This window comes from Cryptomeria japonica, chromosome 1 (assembly GCF_030272615.1).
Source record: "Cryptomeria japonica chromosome 1, Sugi_1.0, whole genome shotgun sequence".
Taxonomy (NCBI): Eukaryota; Viridiplantae; Streptophyta; class Pinopsida; order Cupressales; family Cupressaceae; genus Cryptomeria; species Cryptomeria japonica.
Window position 1 is genome coordinate 158,225,385 of NC_081405.1, and position 15,870 is coordinate 158,241,254.

At 36.5% G+C, this 15,870-nt stretch overlaps 2 protein-coding genes across 2 annotated transcripts; one reads left to right on the forward strand and one right to left on the reverse strand.

Moving 5' to 3' along the window:
• Positions 1-206: 206 nt before the first annotated feature.
• On the reverse strand, positions 207-4,040 carry LOC131048260 (linoleate 9S-lipoxygenase A). Its single transcript, XM_057982151.2, has 9 exons — positions 3,652-4,040; positions 3,233-3,519; positions 2,898-3,138; positions 2,464-2,793; positions 2,260-2,345; positions 2,047-2,154; positions 1,631-1,935; positions 1,276-1,539; positions 207-1,178 (listed from the first exon to the last, which is right to left on the reverse strand). Exons 1-9 carry the CDS (start codon positions 3,917-3,919, stop codon positions 404-406), a joined length of 2,664 nt encoding a protein of 887 aa, XP_057838134.2. The 5' UTR covers positions 3,920-4,040; the 3' UTR covers positions 207-403.
• Positions 4,041-10,865: 6,825 nt separating this feature from the next.
• LOC131876773 (allene oxide synthase 1, chloroplastic-like) lies at positions 10,866-12,497 on the forward strand. Its single transcript, XM_059222250.1, has one exon. It carries the CDS (start codon positions 10,912-10,914, stop codon positions 12,334-12,336), a length of 1,425 nt encoding a protein of 474 aa, XP_059078233.1. The 5' UTR covers positions 10,866-10,911; the 3' UTR covers positions 12,337-12,497.
• The last annotated feature ends 3,373 nt before the right edge of the window (positions 12,498-15,870 follow it).

Sequence of the window (15,870 nt, forward strand, 5' to 3'; positions counted from 1 at the left end):
GAGCACGGACTAACAGCGTACAGTGTATACAGAGCATAAAAATACGGAGCCAGTGCCCTCCTCTATTACATGTTCAGAGTTCTTGGCAATGGGATTGAACTTCGAAATTTGAACCAATCCTGCATTGTATGTATGTACATCTTTTACGTCAATGTATATGTCAGTTGTAATCAGGTAGAGCCCACCCGAGATAATACGGAGCAAGAGAAGGAAAGGAAAATTCTTTATTAAAATAAGGACTAGGCAGGTGCCAACTCCACCTACTTCTATAGAGCTGCATTACATTTAGTGACTAATTATATAGCTCGACAACGATGTAAAATCGTCGCAGCGTCTATTTTAAACAAACACTTAGTAAATTAAATGGATCCGATATTGACGTTGTCGCAAAGAGAGACAAAGATTAAATGGAAACGCTGTTTGAAATTCCCCTGCCAGTCAATCCACCCTCCCTGGAGAGGTCGGTGGTGTTCGGATAGAGCAGTGTGTATGGAACCTGTGATGGCCCATACCTGTTCTTCAGGTTGGAATTCTTGTTCCTCTCTGACACATTTTTCTCCACGCCAGCCAGAGCTGCAGAGAATTTTCCAAACGCTTGTTCGATGCCCTCATCGTCAGTCAATTCATGAGTGGATCCCTTCACCTGCCCTAAGTAGGCTTCATCCGTTGAATGCTTCGACAGAAGCTCCAACACCGCCATCACCGTGGTGGCCTGATTGGGGCTGGACACAGATGACAGCATAAACGCCTCTGGATCTTTCATCATTTGAGCATAGTCAAGGGAATGTTGCTCGGGAATTAGGCGTCTGCTGAGAGTAGGGAGATTGGGCATGTATCCTCCATATGCATATTGCCCGAAGTTGACGGCTGCATGGTGAGCAGATGCAATCCAAATGAAGGTTGTAATTGCTTCCACTGCTTCTTGCACCGACTCCATCTGATACCATCCACTTTCCTTCTTCAGGTCTCCATGCCCCACATTCACAGCTTCCTGCCACCATGCTTGCACTTCTGCGTCTTCCTTGATTGCATCGTCGCTCTTGTAGTAGAGAGACACATAATCACTCACCCATTGCTTTAAAGCACCCCAGATCTCCAGACCGTCCACTGCATATGGGTAGTCTTCTATCGCAAGCCTCAATCCGTGGGGTGCCGTTGAATCTGCAACTGCCATCCCTCTGCAATTGCATAGGTACCTCTCCTAGCTTAGAATTATTTATATGACACCTGCATGACATTTAACAGCAGAGGGTAACAGAGAAGAGAGTATTATACCTTTTAATGAGATCGAGGGGCAAGCCCTGTTCATTGAGTTTCCAGTGTTTATATGCTTTAGAGGACAACTCTATGGCATATCTGTAGGGTGTGAATCCTTGTTCAATAACACCATTTGCATTAATCAGAATCTGCCGGGCAGATTGATTAATGTCCATGGTGTCAAAATAATGAGGGAGTAATAACTTGTGAAGGGGATGCATTTTGCTTAGGTGCCTGTGAGTAGCAATGATGAAAGTCTCGATAACGGCATGAGTTCTTAACCTGCACGAAGAATGGAAAAGTAAATCATCGTGACATTATTTTGTCCACTCGGTCTAAATAGAATTACTGTCTTGTTTCAATGTGATCTTACCAATGACTGATCAACTGATGATAACCAGCATCGTTAACTCTTGAATGAGCTTTGGCAAGCAGCCACAGAGCGCCATCTTCTCCCTCTTGTGCAGGGGTGTAAACTTTTCTTTCAGCTTGGGTGAGACTGGTGTGAGGTAAACACAACTCGATCGCAACAACCCTCAGAATTCCTTGGTCTGTAAGGAAGAAGAGAGTGCGGGAGGCATACATTTTACGTTCATCTGATTCTTTGTTAATGCGTTCAATATAGGGCATGTACGCATCGTAGTAGTCCAAGATAAAGAGTCTTTTTGCTTCCACAGCCTGATCAAATCATTCACAGTTAATCCCATCATGAGATTGGTCAGAGGATCAAAATTCTCTCTTTTTGATATGTTATGGAACTAGTTGAATCGCTATATAGATATAACATACCTGCTGCACCGTAAGGCCATCGAGGTTTTTCTCGATATGTTTTGCCGTTATAGAAGTCTCTTGAGGGCCATATAAGTCGGCGTCCAAGCTGCTTGTTGGAGGAAAGCTCTGTTCCCCAAGTTTAAGAGAAGAAGGTTAGCATTATAATCAATATTCAACTACAACATCAACATTAACATTAGATTAAAACAGGGAGCTTTTCAATTTGCTTGCCTGCAGACATTGAATGGCCATGGGATTGAGACCGGACAGGGCTTGTCGTGCAAACTCTTCGTCTGTCTTCCACGCGTTTTCGTCAGCTACAAGTCGGAAATAAAAATTTAAAATTTAAGTATCAATTATATATTATTTTGTCGATGACTAATACTAGAAGAAATCGCTTAAAGTTTAATGAAATAAATAGTATTGATCTCGCACCCTTAATAAGTTGGGGAACTGTGAAATTAATGAGAGATTGGTCCTGTGTGCTGAGCAGTCCTTTAACCATTTGGAGAGGAATTAGGTCTCGACTAAGATCCATAACATTGTTGAGAGCCTTGGGGATGCCTTTGCTGTAAATATCTTTCACTTCTTGCAGCGAGTGGAACTCATCACCAAATATGGACTTGATTGTGGGTATCACCTTTTTGGCCAAAGCTCGCACCAAATTAGACCTGTAGTCGGACAGATTGATATGAGGGAACTTCTCGTCTGGGGGAATGTAGTACTGGGTGGTGGGCAACAGAGGCAAGCTCTCAAACTTCCGATCTGTCATATCATAAACATTATCATTGATTAAGGTTCCAAACTAGTTTAAACTAAAATCAATTAACGCTACACAAAGGCTCGAAGCTCTATAATATTTAGAGAACCTGTTTTGCAGGGGCCCCGTCCAGTTCTACATCTTCTGGGATAAGGAAGGTCCTGTGACCCACCGAGGACCTCCCTGCGGAGATCGGTACTACTATCTGGGTTACCGAGATCATTGTAAAGATCGTAGTCATACACACGCTCATAAAACTTTCTCTCTCCGGTACCATTTCCTCGCAGAGAAGCCAGCTCTCGCTTTCTCGGCGTCAACAAACCCGCCGGTGTTTCATTGGGAAGATGACTCTGAAATCACCAATGTTCAGGGTACAATGCACATTAATAATACGTTGTTACTTGATCACTTATAAGTTCTCAAATTATTTGTTTCAGATTATACCTGAGTAGAAAAGAAGACCCGGTCAGTTTTGTTGAATAAATAGTAAGGATGGATCCAGGAGTTACAGACAAACCGTATTGCTGGAAGTTTGCCGGGTACAGCAGAAAGAGAGAGCGATTTCAAGAAGAACTCCCTCGGGTGCGCGTTCCTGACCAACAATGCACCGGGCACTCCTAGTTCAGTCTTCCATGTGAAGCTGACGGCGAATTTCGAGTTACCAGCAATGGGACCATCCAGTGGGTTCCAGCTTATTGATTCCTCCTCTCCTTTCTTCCCCAATCCCGAATCTACACCATTACCAGTCATACGTTGGACAATGCTATAAATTAATTACGCCCAAGGTGCAGAAAAGAAAAATGATTATACCCACTTAGGATCCTATGGTAATAACTAACAATAAAAACTAGTAATAATAATACCTTCATCAATCTTGTCGCTGCTGACGAGCTGAAGAAAGACTTTCTGCCCGAGCAATTCAGAGAATGTGTCCGCAATCGTGGCAGAGTAGTCAGTAACATCCGCAAGATATGCTTTCATCAACACCACTTCTCCTTTGATTTCAAACTCCCCTACATTCCCATTTTTAGAGGGCAATGGAAATGTTGGGATCGTTGGAAATGTTGGAATCGTTGGAATTGTTGGAATTTTTGGAACAGAGATGTTACCGAATAAACTATTGACATTCATCTTGGCTACACCTAAAAACTATCTTACTCCAAACTCTTTCTCGCCAAGGCTTAACGTCTAAGCTGGCGATCAAATCAACTCTTAAAACAATCACACTAGGTGAGATTGAGATACTTTGGCTGCTCCACACGTCTATTTATACACAGACGGCCGAGCTTCGACGGTAATGGCTTCTCTCCGATTAAAGAAACGCGCTTAGTGCCTCACCGGAAAAATAATTGAAAACGGCGTCACTTCTGGGGCCCTCTTCTGCCCCTCTGGTTATCATTCATACTGCAACTTCAACTCTATCCTAATATCTATCTTATCCATGCTATTATAGCCACGTGGGTTGAAATCATTAATACTCATATGTGTGATGATGAATTCTCCTGATGATAATGATGTACCATTAAATTTTCCAAAACTCCATTTCAGATGAGGCGGGCCGCTGGATATACTGGAATACTAATATTTTAAGACTCTAAAGTCACCTGGGATTTTAGTTTTTTACATGTACACAGTGGATTTTAGTTTTACACATGTGCGCAGTGGAAACGTCCTTTTGGAAGGAAGCGTCCTTGGGCGGCAAAAAGATTCCACATGCTGCCATTTCTGTTTTTCAAGAAATGTTTTCTTCCCAAATTGATTTCGCAGGCGTCATACGACCCATGAATGGATAAGATCTTTCATTTTTATAATGCACTTACTTATCCGCAGGTGACAACAATGCGTTTTAAATGCACTTATTAGGGTGCAAAAATCCAAAATCCAAAATCCCAATCTCTCCTCTTTTTCCATTAGCCACGAGTTCCTAGCTTGGTATATTTTAATGCCTTAATATTTTACAATATTCACTTATGTAATAATTTCACTCAAAAATCTGTTATGATTGCATCTTTTAAATCTCGATATGGTAGCCTATTCCAATGACAATTTTAGTGTTGGTTGTGGTCATATTGAGACCAATTTAGGTGACTAAGAGGATTATGATCATAATGTATATGCCGACTAACAAGATACGTGATTTACAAGACAAGCATTTATAAATGCATTACAACAAGATTTCTTTTATTTATCAATCGACAACTATTTTTTATAACGTATTTGTAAGATACCTTTATTAAACACAATTTTGTAAGAGCATAGATCCTAAACGAGTCTTTATATGGTGTATCCAACCCATTCTCCTATTCTGACCCAACTCCTACCACAACCATCAACCCTAATGTTATCTTGCTACTTCCATTGTTCTCAACTCATTTCTTTTTTGACTTTGTACTCCCTAACATGACTTAACCAAACATTACACTCCACCTTTCATTATCCCTTGATGCAATCAGCTTCCTGACAATGAACAAGTTGACCACCAACTAACTCCTCAAAAGTAAGAGATGATTGTAACTATTTTTGCTATGTGAAATAGCTTTTAGTGTCTTAGTTTGTTAGGAATTGTTGTAACATCGCTACTAAAAATAGAGAGTTAGAGTTCTAGTAGGAGTGGGTGACTTTATGAGCAAAGAAAGGATATATTAAACTAAAGGTTTGTAATGATTTAGTGGGTAGGGGATGGAGAATGGATTCATTATGCATCTATAATGTGCAAAATTTTGGTAAGATCTTTTATCTATAAATATATGATATTACTATTGTTTTCTAGATATGGAGTGTTGGGATTGTCTTGTGCTCATTGTTGTATGTTGGACTCTCTAAATGGGTAATTTTCTTCCTTAACTAATCCTGTAAATGATTTTCATATGGAATTAAGGAGTTGTGGGACTACATCAAATTGGTACTAAAGCATCTAAAGGTGCTCAAAATAGAGGATTCTTGAGAAGAGTTTTCGATCGTTCAAAGTGTACTTTCGGATGCAATTATGAATTAGGATAATAAACAACCATAACAACAATGCAATCATTGACTTAAGCATGTAGCTCCCCTTGTTTGATACCTTCCTCTAACATAGGGCTTTGTTTCATTGAATTTTGTCCCCTACCTTCAAAATGACTGGGTTCCATGGAAGTGATGCAAGATCTAACCCGTAGGCACTAAAAATGCATGTTTGGAGGTTCACATATAGATTGTCAAGAGTTGGACACTAGGGATGTTGAAGATGTCTTCTAAGTAGAAGTGGTAGTCAATTGTCTTTGTTATTTTCCTCCTTCCTCAGAATCATTGTATTCAAATTCTAATTGGGCTTTGGGAAGGTCAATAGGTTGATGTCATTCTTTGCATCATGACCATTAAGATGGTAAAGGTGAGAAATCTATTGTATATTAATTTTTTGTTAATTATGAGTTGACATTGTTGAGGAAGTCATTAATATAGAAAGAGATGCCCCACTAAGGATGGAAAGAGAGAATCATTCCATTGAATCAATGATGAAATTAAATTCCAAATTATTGTTAATGGGACGAGTGACATTAAATTGTGAAGAAGGCCAGACAAGAATAATGATAACAATTAATTGGTGAATCTACATAAGCTAATATAAGTGTTGTGTTTGTTTGATATCTTTTAATAGGTAAAACAAAAATTGTTTAATGAAACTTAGTGGGAGGTTTGGGTTTTCTATGGGCCTAATTTTTCATTCCCAATATCTTTCCTTTTCAATTGTACGATGGTAATGAGGGGACTTCTATAACACAATTATAATAAGACATAAATTATTTAAGTGAGGTAATATATTTGCATAGAAACACAAGGAATTAGTGTCCATTTTCATTACATCTTATTGTTATCAGTTTTGTTCAATGCAACTATCTAATTTGAAGGTTGCCAAGAGTTGAACTTATTTATTACTGGTATATAAAATATTAATTTCTAGGCCTATTCTTCAATTTTGTGTTAATTTCTTTGAAGAGATGAAGAATAGAAAAATAATGATGGTGTATGGTCAATAGATCATCCATCTAGAATAGAAGAGGAGAAGAGAGTTGCAACTCTATTTTGGGACTATAGATATGGCTGCGAAGTCAAATATGGAGTTATAGATCATGATGTGAAAAATAGGATAACTTTAAGGTGGAAGAAAGAGTAAGACAAAGACAAAGGAAGAAGATAACAAAGGACTAAAAAAAGTAGTTGCAAAAATTAGAGATTGAGTTGGAAGAGTTGTGGTGCTTGTTGAAGGAATGTGAGTTATGCAACAATAAGCAAGCAAAGGAAAATAAATCTACAAGAAAGGTGGCTACTATTTATGAGAAGGAAAAAAGTAAAGGTGAGGATAAATGTTGAGCTTATAGGAAAGAGTCATTCTCATAGAGGAGAGCCATTGAGTTAAGGATTCATGGAGGAGTGGAGTTGTTAGAACAAGGATTTTGATAAAACCCCTTGAAGAGCTGATAGAAATATTAAAGGATAAAATACCTTTGAACGAGATCAAGTCCACTAGTTACAAAGAGAAAAAATAAATGAATGGGATGAAGAGGAAGAGATAGTTGAGTTTGATGGAGTTGTTTAGTTATCTTAACCTAAAGAAGGGGAAAGAATTTAAGATTACAATGCAGGAAGAGAAGAGTTGGAATATTGCAATGAGAAGAAATGTAGCCTATCACAAGAGGAGGTCCAAAGAATTGTAATAGTGGAAGCATTCCACATAAGGGATGAAGTTACAATAGAGATGGAGATCTTTGGGAGCCCCATACGTGATGAATTGATTTATTGATTTTAGAAAACATGCCTTATTAGAGGTAGCTAGATGAATGTCTAGAGAATCCCATTAGTAATGAAGAAAAAGTAGAAGATCATCACTTCCCCCTAAAACAAAGGATGATTGAGGGAAAGAGTATAAATATGTACAACTTTGGTAAGAATGCAAATGTCCACAAAGGTTTTTCTTGTGAACAACATCACATTAAGCTTATAAACGAATGCCACCTCACAAAATATGAAATAGAAAGCATGTCCGAATGGCATAATGTAGAGGATGAGAAAGAACTTGCCAGAGAATTTTATTCCTTGACTTTATTTTTACTTCTAATGATTTATGTGTAGTTGTAGTAGGAGTTATTATGAGTGATGCAAAGGGAAGTGACAATTTTAAGACAAGGAGTACTAATTGTTCAAGGAGATAGTATAAGAGGAAGAGAACTAATTGATAGAGGATGATGATCTTTATTTCAACAAGAGATTGGAAATGAAAGAAGAAAATATATGATGATTTGTGGAGATATATAATCTGGTGGAAGTATAACTATGAGTTGATTCTTCAAGTTAGAAGGATGGGTCTAGCATCTATTCCAAAATATTTCCTAGATGTTTTATGCAGTAGCAACTTGAGTTAAAAACAAATCCCACATCACAAAAAAATGTAATAGTTAGGTTGTTAAGATTCTCAATGATTTAATTTGTTGAAGTTTTCTTTTATGCAAATAAGCTTGAACCAAGATGTTCGAAAAAATTATAAGGGGAGAGTGTGCAAATGACCTCTTAAGAATTAGGTGGTTGACCACCAACTAATTTCGCAAAAGTAGTAGATGATTATAACTATTTTTGCTATTAGAAATAACTTTTAGTGGCTCAATTTGTTAGGAACTACTGCAACCTGGTTACTAAAAATAGCGAGTCAAAGATTTGTTAGGAGTGATTTTGTGAGCAAAGAAAAAATATATATTGATGCATGCTGAAAAGGATGCAAGAAACATAAGATTCAAATGTTAGTGTTGTTAGTGGCAATAAAAAATGAAAGATGAATGAAACTACAATCCTAAGCATGCATATCAAGAGAGATATAAAATAGATTATGGAAAGCACACAAAAACGGAGGAAAGACACAAAACCCTCCAAGATGCCCTCCAATATGCTCATAGTTGCTCCTCCCTTGTTCCTCTCCTCTCCAAGTTCCACATGAGTGTAGCCCTTAACTTTTTGCACTATTGTGGATGTTTTATGGAGATTCAAGATTATGAAAATGACTAATTATGCAAATGCAAACAAGCTAAATATGAGAAAATACCTAATTAATCTATGTTAATTTTATCCAAAATAACAAAGAAAAGTGCTTCTAAATGCTCTCTCAAATTTCGTATAAGTTTTGATGCATACAAGATTTCCGGATTTGGATGAAGAAGGTATGCGCTCTATTTATAGGAAAAACAAGGCAATGGATGGTTGAGATTGAGTAATCTCAACAAGGGTTAGGATTGATAGGTTTGTGATCCATGTGAGGGCTTTCAACCCAATCTCAGGATGACAAATGTCAACATGAGATGGCTTGAGAGGAGAGGCAAGAAGCATTAAATGCTTGAGATGACTTGAAGGTTACCTTAGGAGGTAAGGTTTAGGCTTGAGTTAATGAATAAAACTTTTATCCAATGAATAATGCCTTTATCCAATGGACAAACTCTTGTGCAAGAGTTAGTGGGGATAACCATGGTCAAAGCAATGAATGCTTGAAGAGACCCATGAGTTAAATGAGGGTTGAGTTAGAGGGAAAGCCTCTAACCATGTGGGCAAGTTGAATTAACCATTAATGGTTATGTAAGAGCCATAAATAGTTATGTAAGAACCATTAATGGTTTGGAAGACTTTGGGGGTTAACTTGTTGAAGACATAAAGCCTTTAATGTTTTTCAAAGACTTTGGAGGCTTTGAGAAGTGACTTCAAGTTGCTTAGGAATGTGACAATAATTAGGGAGGATGATTAGGCTAATTAGGAATGGTTTAGAAGAATCTAGAATGGGTTTAAGATGCAAGTGGGTTTGGTGGGTGAGAGAAAATAGGATTTTAATTAAAATAAAATTACTTTATTTCAACCAAATAGGTGCAACTTGCATTTGCAGGAGAATGCAAGTGGGGGGGTATTTTAGGGATTTAAATAAATATTTATTTATTTATTTAAATATGGAAAAGGGGTTAAATTAAATAAATGTGTTCTATTTATTTAATTAATTTAAATAAATTAAATAATTCATTTAATTAATAGGAGAAGAGTTTGATGATGAAATTAATTAAATATTAATTTAATTAGTTGCTTATTGATGGTTAAATAATCAAATAAATAGTAAATATTAATTTAATTAAGTGGACAGATTTATGTGACTACATATATTAAACTAAAGGTTTTCAATGATTTAGTGGGTAGGGTATGGAGAATGGATTTTCTATGCATCTATATTGTGCACGACTTTCGTAAGCCTTTTTAATTGTAAATTTATGATGTTATTGTTATTTTCTTGATATTTTGTGTTGAGATTGTTTTATGCTCATTTTATATGTTAGACTCTGTGGATGATTTTAATATGGAATCAAGAAATTGTAGCATTGCATCATCTATCTTAATACATCCATCTCTTCCAGCATTCTTCCGACATCTACCTATTACTTACATACTCACTAATATTACACCTTCCATCTGTAGAGTTTATACCATCTCCCTCCCATCCCATAGCATAGCCAATACTTCTCGTGCTATTTATTCATGAATATTTTATTTACAATTAAAATATCTCAAATTTACAAGATCCTCTAACTATGGCTCTAACATTTAATCAATAAATTGAAAAATAAACATTTTCACATTTACGTTTGATAAAAAATTCAACTCTGTACATCGAATAAAAATATAACAGGCGTGAAATTTAAGCTTGAAAAGTTTCTCAAGCAAATTGTGGATAACGTGGGGCATATTTCCGTGTCTTCCACGAGCATCATTACTCAATTTGGATAACGTTTTAAATGACCAAATAAAATCGTCGAAAATCGTGGAAGATCAACCTCGATCGGGACGTGCGCGAATTTTATAGTATTTCCCACCTTTCTCAATCATACAGACACTGACGATTAACACATCATTTTCTGTTCAGTGGTCGGCAATTGAAATTCACTGATGGACTGTAGAGGTGAATCCGTGAGTTACTTACCCATTGAGACTTTTAAACCCGAACAACTGTTAAAGCCATAAAGCTATATAAATACTTGTGTTGGTATTTTGATCTACACAAGCTGGTTTCCAATTATCACTTTCAGATTCCAAAGTGATTGTTTGATTTGAGAGTTGAGAAAAGGCTAAGAATGGCTTCTTCGAGCAATGAAGGAGTACAAGAGGTCCCTGGAAGCTATGGCCTGCCTATCCTCGGAGCCATTGCAGATCGTTTCGACTATTTCGTGAAGGAAGGTGTAGATGCTTTCTTTAAAAACCGCATTGAGAAATATAAGAGCACTGTATTCAGAGTAAATATGCCGCCTGGCTCGCCTCTGTTTCCCGATCCTCGCGTCATAATTCTACTGGATGCCAAGAGCTTTCCCATACTCTTCGATGTGAGTAAAGTAGAAAAGAAGAACGTCTTCACTGGCACATACATGCCCAGCACAGACTTTACCGGTGGCTACCGGGTGCTCTCGTATTTGGACCCTTCTGAAGAAAATCATACCAAGCTCAAGAACTTCTGCTTCCATGTACTAAAGAGCAACGCAACCAAATGGTTTCCGGAGTTCGAACGGGCCACAGGAGAGCTGTGGGCTAAGCTTGACAAACAATTTGCCGAGTCCGGCAAGGCCGAATATACCAGCGAGAATTTGCAAATGTGTTTTAATTTTCTGTGCAGGTCGGTGTTGAACAGAAATCCTGTAGATTCGGGACCTGCCAGTCTGGGAACGAATGGGCCTACTTATGTTCAGAAGTGGATTGGGCTTCAGCTCGCTCCGATTGCAAGCACTGGCGTGCTTCCTAAGATCTTGGAGGAGGTTACCATCCACGCTGTCCCTCTGCCGTTCCTGCTTGTGCGTGGGGATTACAACAAAGTGTACGATTTCTTCTGGACGTATGGCAAAGAGGCGCTGGACGCAGCGGAGCAGCAGTTCGGCTTAAAGCGAGACGAGGCGTGTCATAATTTGGTGTTCAACATATGCTTCAACACCTTCGGAGGAATGTTCGTTTTTTTTCCCAGCCTCATAGAACACCTTGCGGCGGCGGGCAAGCAGCTGCACGCAGATCTGGCAGAAGAAGTAAGATCTGCCATTAAAGATAACGGAGGAATGAACATGAGAGCACTGGAGAGCATGGCGTTGGTCCGGTCGATAGTGTATGAAGCGCTGAGGATCGAGCCGCCCGTGCCGTTTCAGTATGGACATGCGAAAGAAGATTTGGTGGTGGAGTCGCACGATGGGAAATATGCTGTAAAGAAGGGAGAGATGCTTGGTGGGTATCAGCCATTTGCCACCAGAGATCCCAAGGTGTTTGACAATCCTGAGGAGTTTCTTCCGCGGCGTTTCATGGGAAAGGAAGGGGAGAATTTTTTGAGATATGTGCTGTGGTCGAATGGACCGGAGACTGAGGAGACGACGGTGAATAATAAGCAGTGTGCGGGGAAGAACTTCGTGGTGATGATATCACGGCTGCTGGTGGCGCATCTGTTCTCTCATTACGATTCCTTCGAGATCGACCAGTCCAAAACCACTAAAGTTGTTTTTACCTCCCTGCAGAAGGCCACTTCTTAATTCCGCGTCTGTCTCTCTTTGATGTCATTAGTTGATGTCATTACTTTCTTTAATGTCTGTCTAGTCTTTCTGTATACCTCTACTTAATAAAGAGTGGCTAATGTCAGTCCGTCTTTTTGTATACCTCCGGGATGATAACGTGCTTATTTGCATTATAATACTCGGCGATAATGACAGATAATTTCCTTTCCAATGAATGCATAGTTGTCTGTGAAAATTAAACGACAAAACAGTTTTTTTAATGCATTACCAAAATACTTTAATGCATTATTATCGTCAGCCTGCATAACACTTCATCAGAAAGAGGTGCAAGGTTTATGCTAATTTATATCTATATCTATATCTATATGTTAGAGAGTATAATTTGATATGTACATATAAGATACGTTAATTTAATTTATAATATCTTAGATGTAGAATAGTATTTTTTGTGTATACAATTTTAAAATAGAATATTTGAATTTAGGTTTTTTTTTTGGTGTATTTGTTTCAGTTGACAATTCAGCAATTTTAAACCAATATAGTAATGGAGGAGCAACGGTTATGCCAATTGTAATTTATATAGAATTTTCTATAAATTGGATAGTAGCATTGGACCAATAGATAACCGAAGAATTTTATAAAGAAATCTTAAAAATGTTTATTGACATGCTAAACTAAGATCTAATGTCTCAAAATTATAGAACTATATAATTGTCATCTATCAGTCAAAGTTAAATCATTAATAAATAATTGTTATTTTTATTTTATGACTAGAGGTTTGGGTTTATTTTTAGTTCGCTAGTAGGGGTGATTGTGTTTCCTAAAGGAGTGGTAGGTATTTATCAAGTGCCATATAGCATTTAATTGGATATAAGTACATAATGACTCTTCATCTCAATTTGCATATCACAATAAGAGAAGTTTTTTTATTGTAGAATAGAGGAGTTAGAGGAAGAAATAAGCAAAGATGTGTTTGAGCTCTATTCACATGTTGAAAATAGCCTCTTTCTTTGAGTACAATACATTCTACTACTATTTTTTTAGTTGTAATGAAATTATATTTATATCACAGAATTGACATGTGCCCAAATTATCATAGTAAAATGGTAGAAATTAGATCTTTATAATGAAAGTATTGTGAAATTTTATGACCAAAAAATTATAATTTAAAAAAACATGTGAACAAACTCCAAGAAAGACTACTAAATGAAGTAAAGTGACATCATTTCAAAGGCTACTGGCAATCAACATTGAATATCTATTTTTTTATAACAATCTATAAGATCATCCTCAAAATAACAACAAAGCATGAATTGCTTGTTTGGGTTTGGTGGTTCATAAATTCTTTTATGTGTGAAGTTGGGCAATGCTATGCAAAATATAATATTAAAAATATAAAAAAATATTCTGATTCACTTTTTATATCCAAAATTAAATATATAAAGCGACCAATAAGTGATAATTCGAATAAAATACAAAGATAAATCAAACCAATTTATATTAGTCACTTTTAGAATTAATTTAAGATTTAAGTTTTACATTTATTATTTTTCATTTCTAAAAAGTGTTTATTTCCCTTATTCGCCATGGATACATACAGGTCTACCTAGGGCATGTTCTTGAGACTCTAGGTTTGCTCCTCGTATGTCTTAGATGCACGTAGAGGGGACCCACAAATGAGATGGAATGAAAAAAACTTCCAAGACATGGATGTACAATAAGAATTCTCAGGTCAGTCCAAGTATGAGCTGGGTACCCTAAGAACCATTTTAAGCTGTCCTAGATGACCACATTTATGATGACAAGATTCCTTTATTCAAAAAAATGGATGAGTGTTGGAATGATTTAGTCCATGAAATTGACAATTATATTTAACTATCAAGACAAATCTCAGAAGGTTGGATTCAACCAAGGCTTTTGATATAGTGATACAAGCATCGGAAACTAGAAGTGAAACCAGGAGTTATGCTAGTGGATATTTCCATTTTGGTTATATTAGAATGCCAAATCATACAGGTTGATTTCTAGAAGCACGGTATGTGTAACGTCCCCTTAAGAGACAATTTACTTCAAATTGACTGCAAGAGATTTCTTTCTTTCTTATTAAAACATGAATTAATTATGGATATTGATAACCAATATTCTATATAGTGATAATTAATGGTTCGTTATAAACCCTATATCGGTTCTGAAAATACAATTTCTATAAATATATGATATTACATTATGTATCTTTTATGGACTGGATGAAATGTCCTTATGGTCTCTGATTTATCTTTGGATATCATACACTGGCAAACTGATCTAATCTATTATGATGAAGAGATTTCTACTCTTCTTAATATATCGTTATATTATATGCTTATGAAAGTCCTCCTTATTTGATAATAGCAATATTGCTATGTTTGATTTGGTCTCTAGAAGTATGCGAGGTAGTGGTGTTGTTTTTTATTTCTTCCTTGAATATATGTGACATGTCTTGGTGTCAAAGGCAGATGCTCGATTTGAGCATATATCCAAATAAGATATAAGTAATAAACAAAAACAATATTCGATGATTATTGAAATATTATGAAAAAAAAAAGGCATATTTCATTAATCGTTCATTTTAAGGTAGATACTCAACTTTTAAATCATTGATAGGGTTCAATAAAGCACCAAAGCTTTTTAAGGGGATAAGTCTTAAAGTAAGATTATTTGTAATTATGAAACATTCAAATGAAGATTGAAGTGTTGTCGCTTGACCAAGTTCATGCTTCTGTTATTAAATTCTTTGCAAAAGCATCTACAAATCCTACTTTTCCTCAAAACAACTTATGTTGGAAGATAGGTACAAGAGTTTCATGTCCAAATTCATCACAATTTCATAAACATTTTCTTGATAAATTCAAACCTTATTATTTTCCTACTGAGAGTCAGGTTTTCCCAAAATCCAACCTATAGAATTAGCTTTTCCACATACCAAGGTAGAATTGTATTCCTTGTCATTCACCAAAATCTTCTTTAAACCAATATCTTATATTATTTTTTGTATTATCTAAACCACACAGAATGAAATCCAAATGCTAGGACTACTAATAGCTATAATGATCAATAATTTCCTTTCCAAGTTAGGGGATAGTAAGTTAGGGCATCTTAATTTGAATGAAAATTTGGAAGAGAAAGAGAAAAACCCAAATTTACCAATGGTTTAGCACATGCTATAGGTTTCCCTCCCTTAGTTCATAATACATTGACCTAATTTTATCTTTTGTTAAACATTACCAAACTAAAATAAAGGAAAATTCAGTTGATTGATGATATGATAATAGCCAAACTACATTGTGCTCTTAATAGATTCACATTTGGGCTATCGGTAATGAAGAATATGATAATATAGATTTGATTTTTGTTGACTACTTCCAAGAGAAGAAATACTTATTCTTCAATAACATAGAAATTACTAGATCAAAGTAATAAAAATGGGCAATTCGTAGTTATCAGAGAAATTGTGGAGTGTAATTTAATGAAAACATGTTTGATATGATCGTCTTGTCGAGTAGGGTCATGGGA

Coding starts and splice junctions, on each gene's coding strand:
- LOC131876773 (XM_059222250.1), top strand. CDS start 10,912: ATGGCTTCTTCGAGCAATGAAGGAGTACAAGAGGTCCCTGGAAGCTAT.
- LOC131048260 (XM_057982151.2), bottom strand. CDS start 3,919: ATGAATGTCAATAGTTTATTCGGTAACATCTCTGTTCCAAAAATTCCA. Junction 2,794..2,897: donor ACGGGGCCCCTGCAAAACAG/GTTCTCTAAATA, acceptor ATGATATGACAG/ATCGGAAGTTTGAGAGCTTG. Junction 1,179..1,275: donor CCCCTCGATCTCATTAAAAG/GTATAATACTCT, acceptor ATGCAATTGCAG/AGGGATGGCAGTTGCAGATT.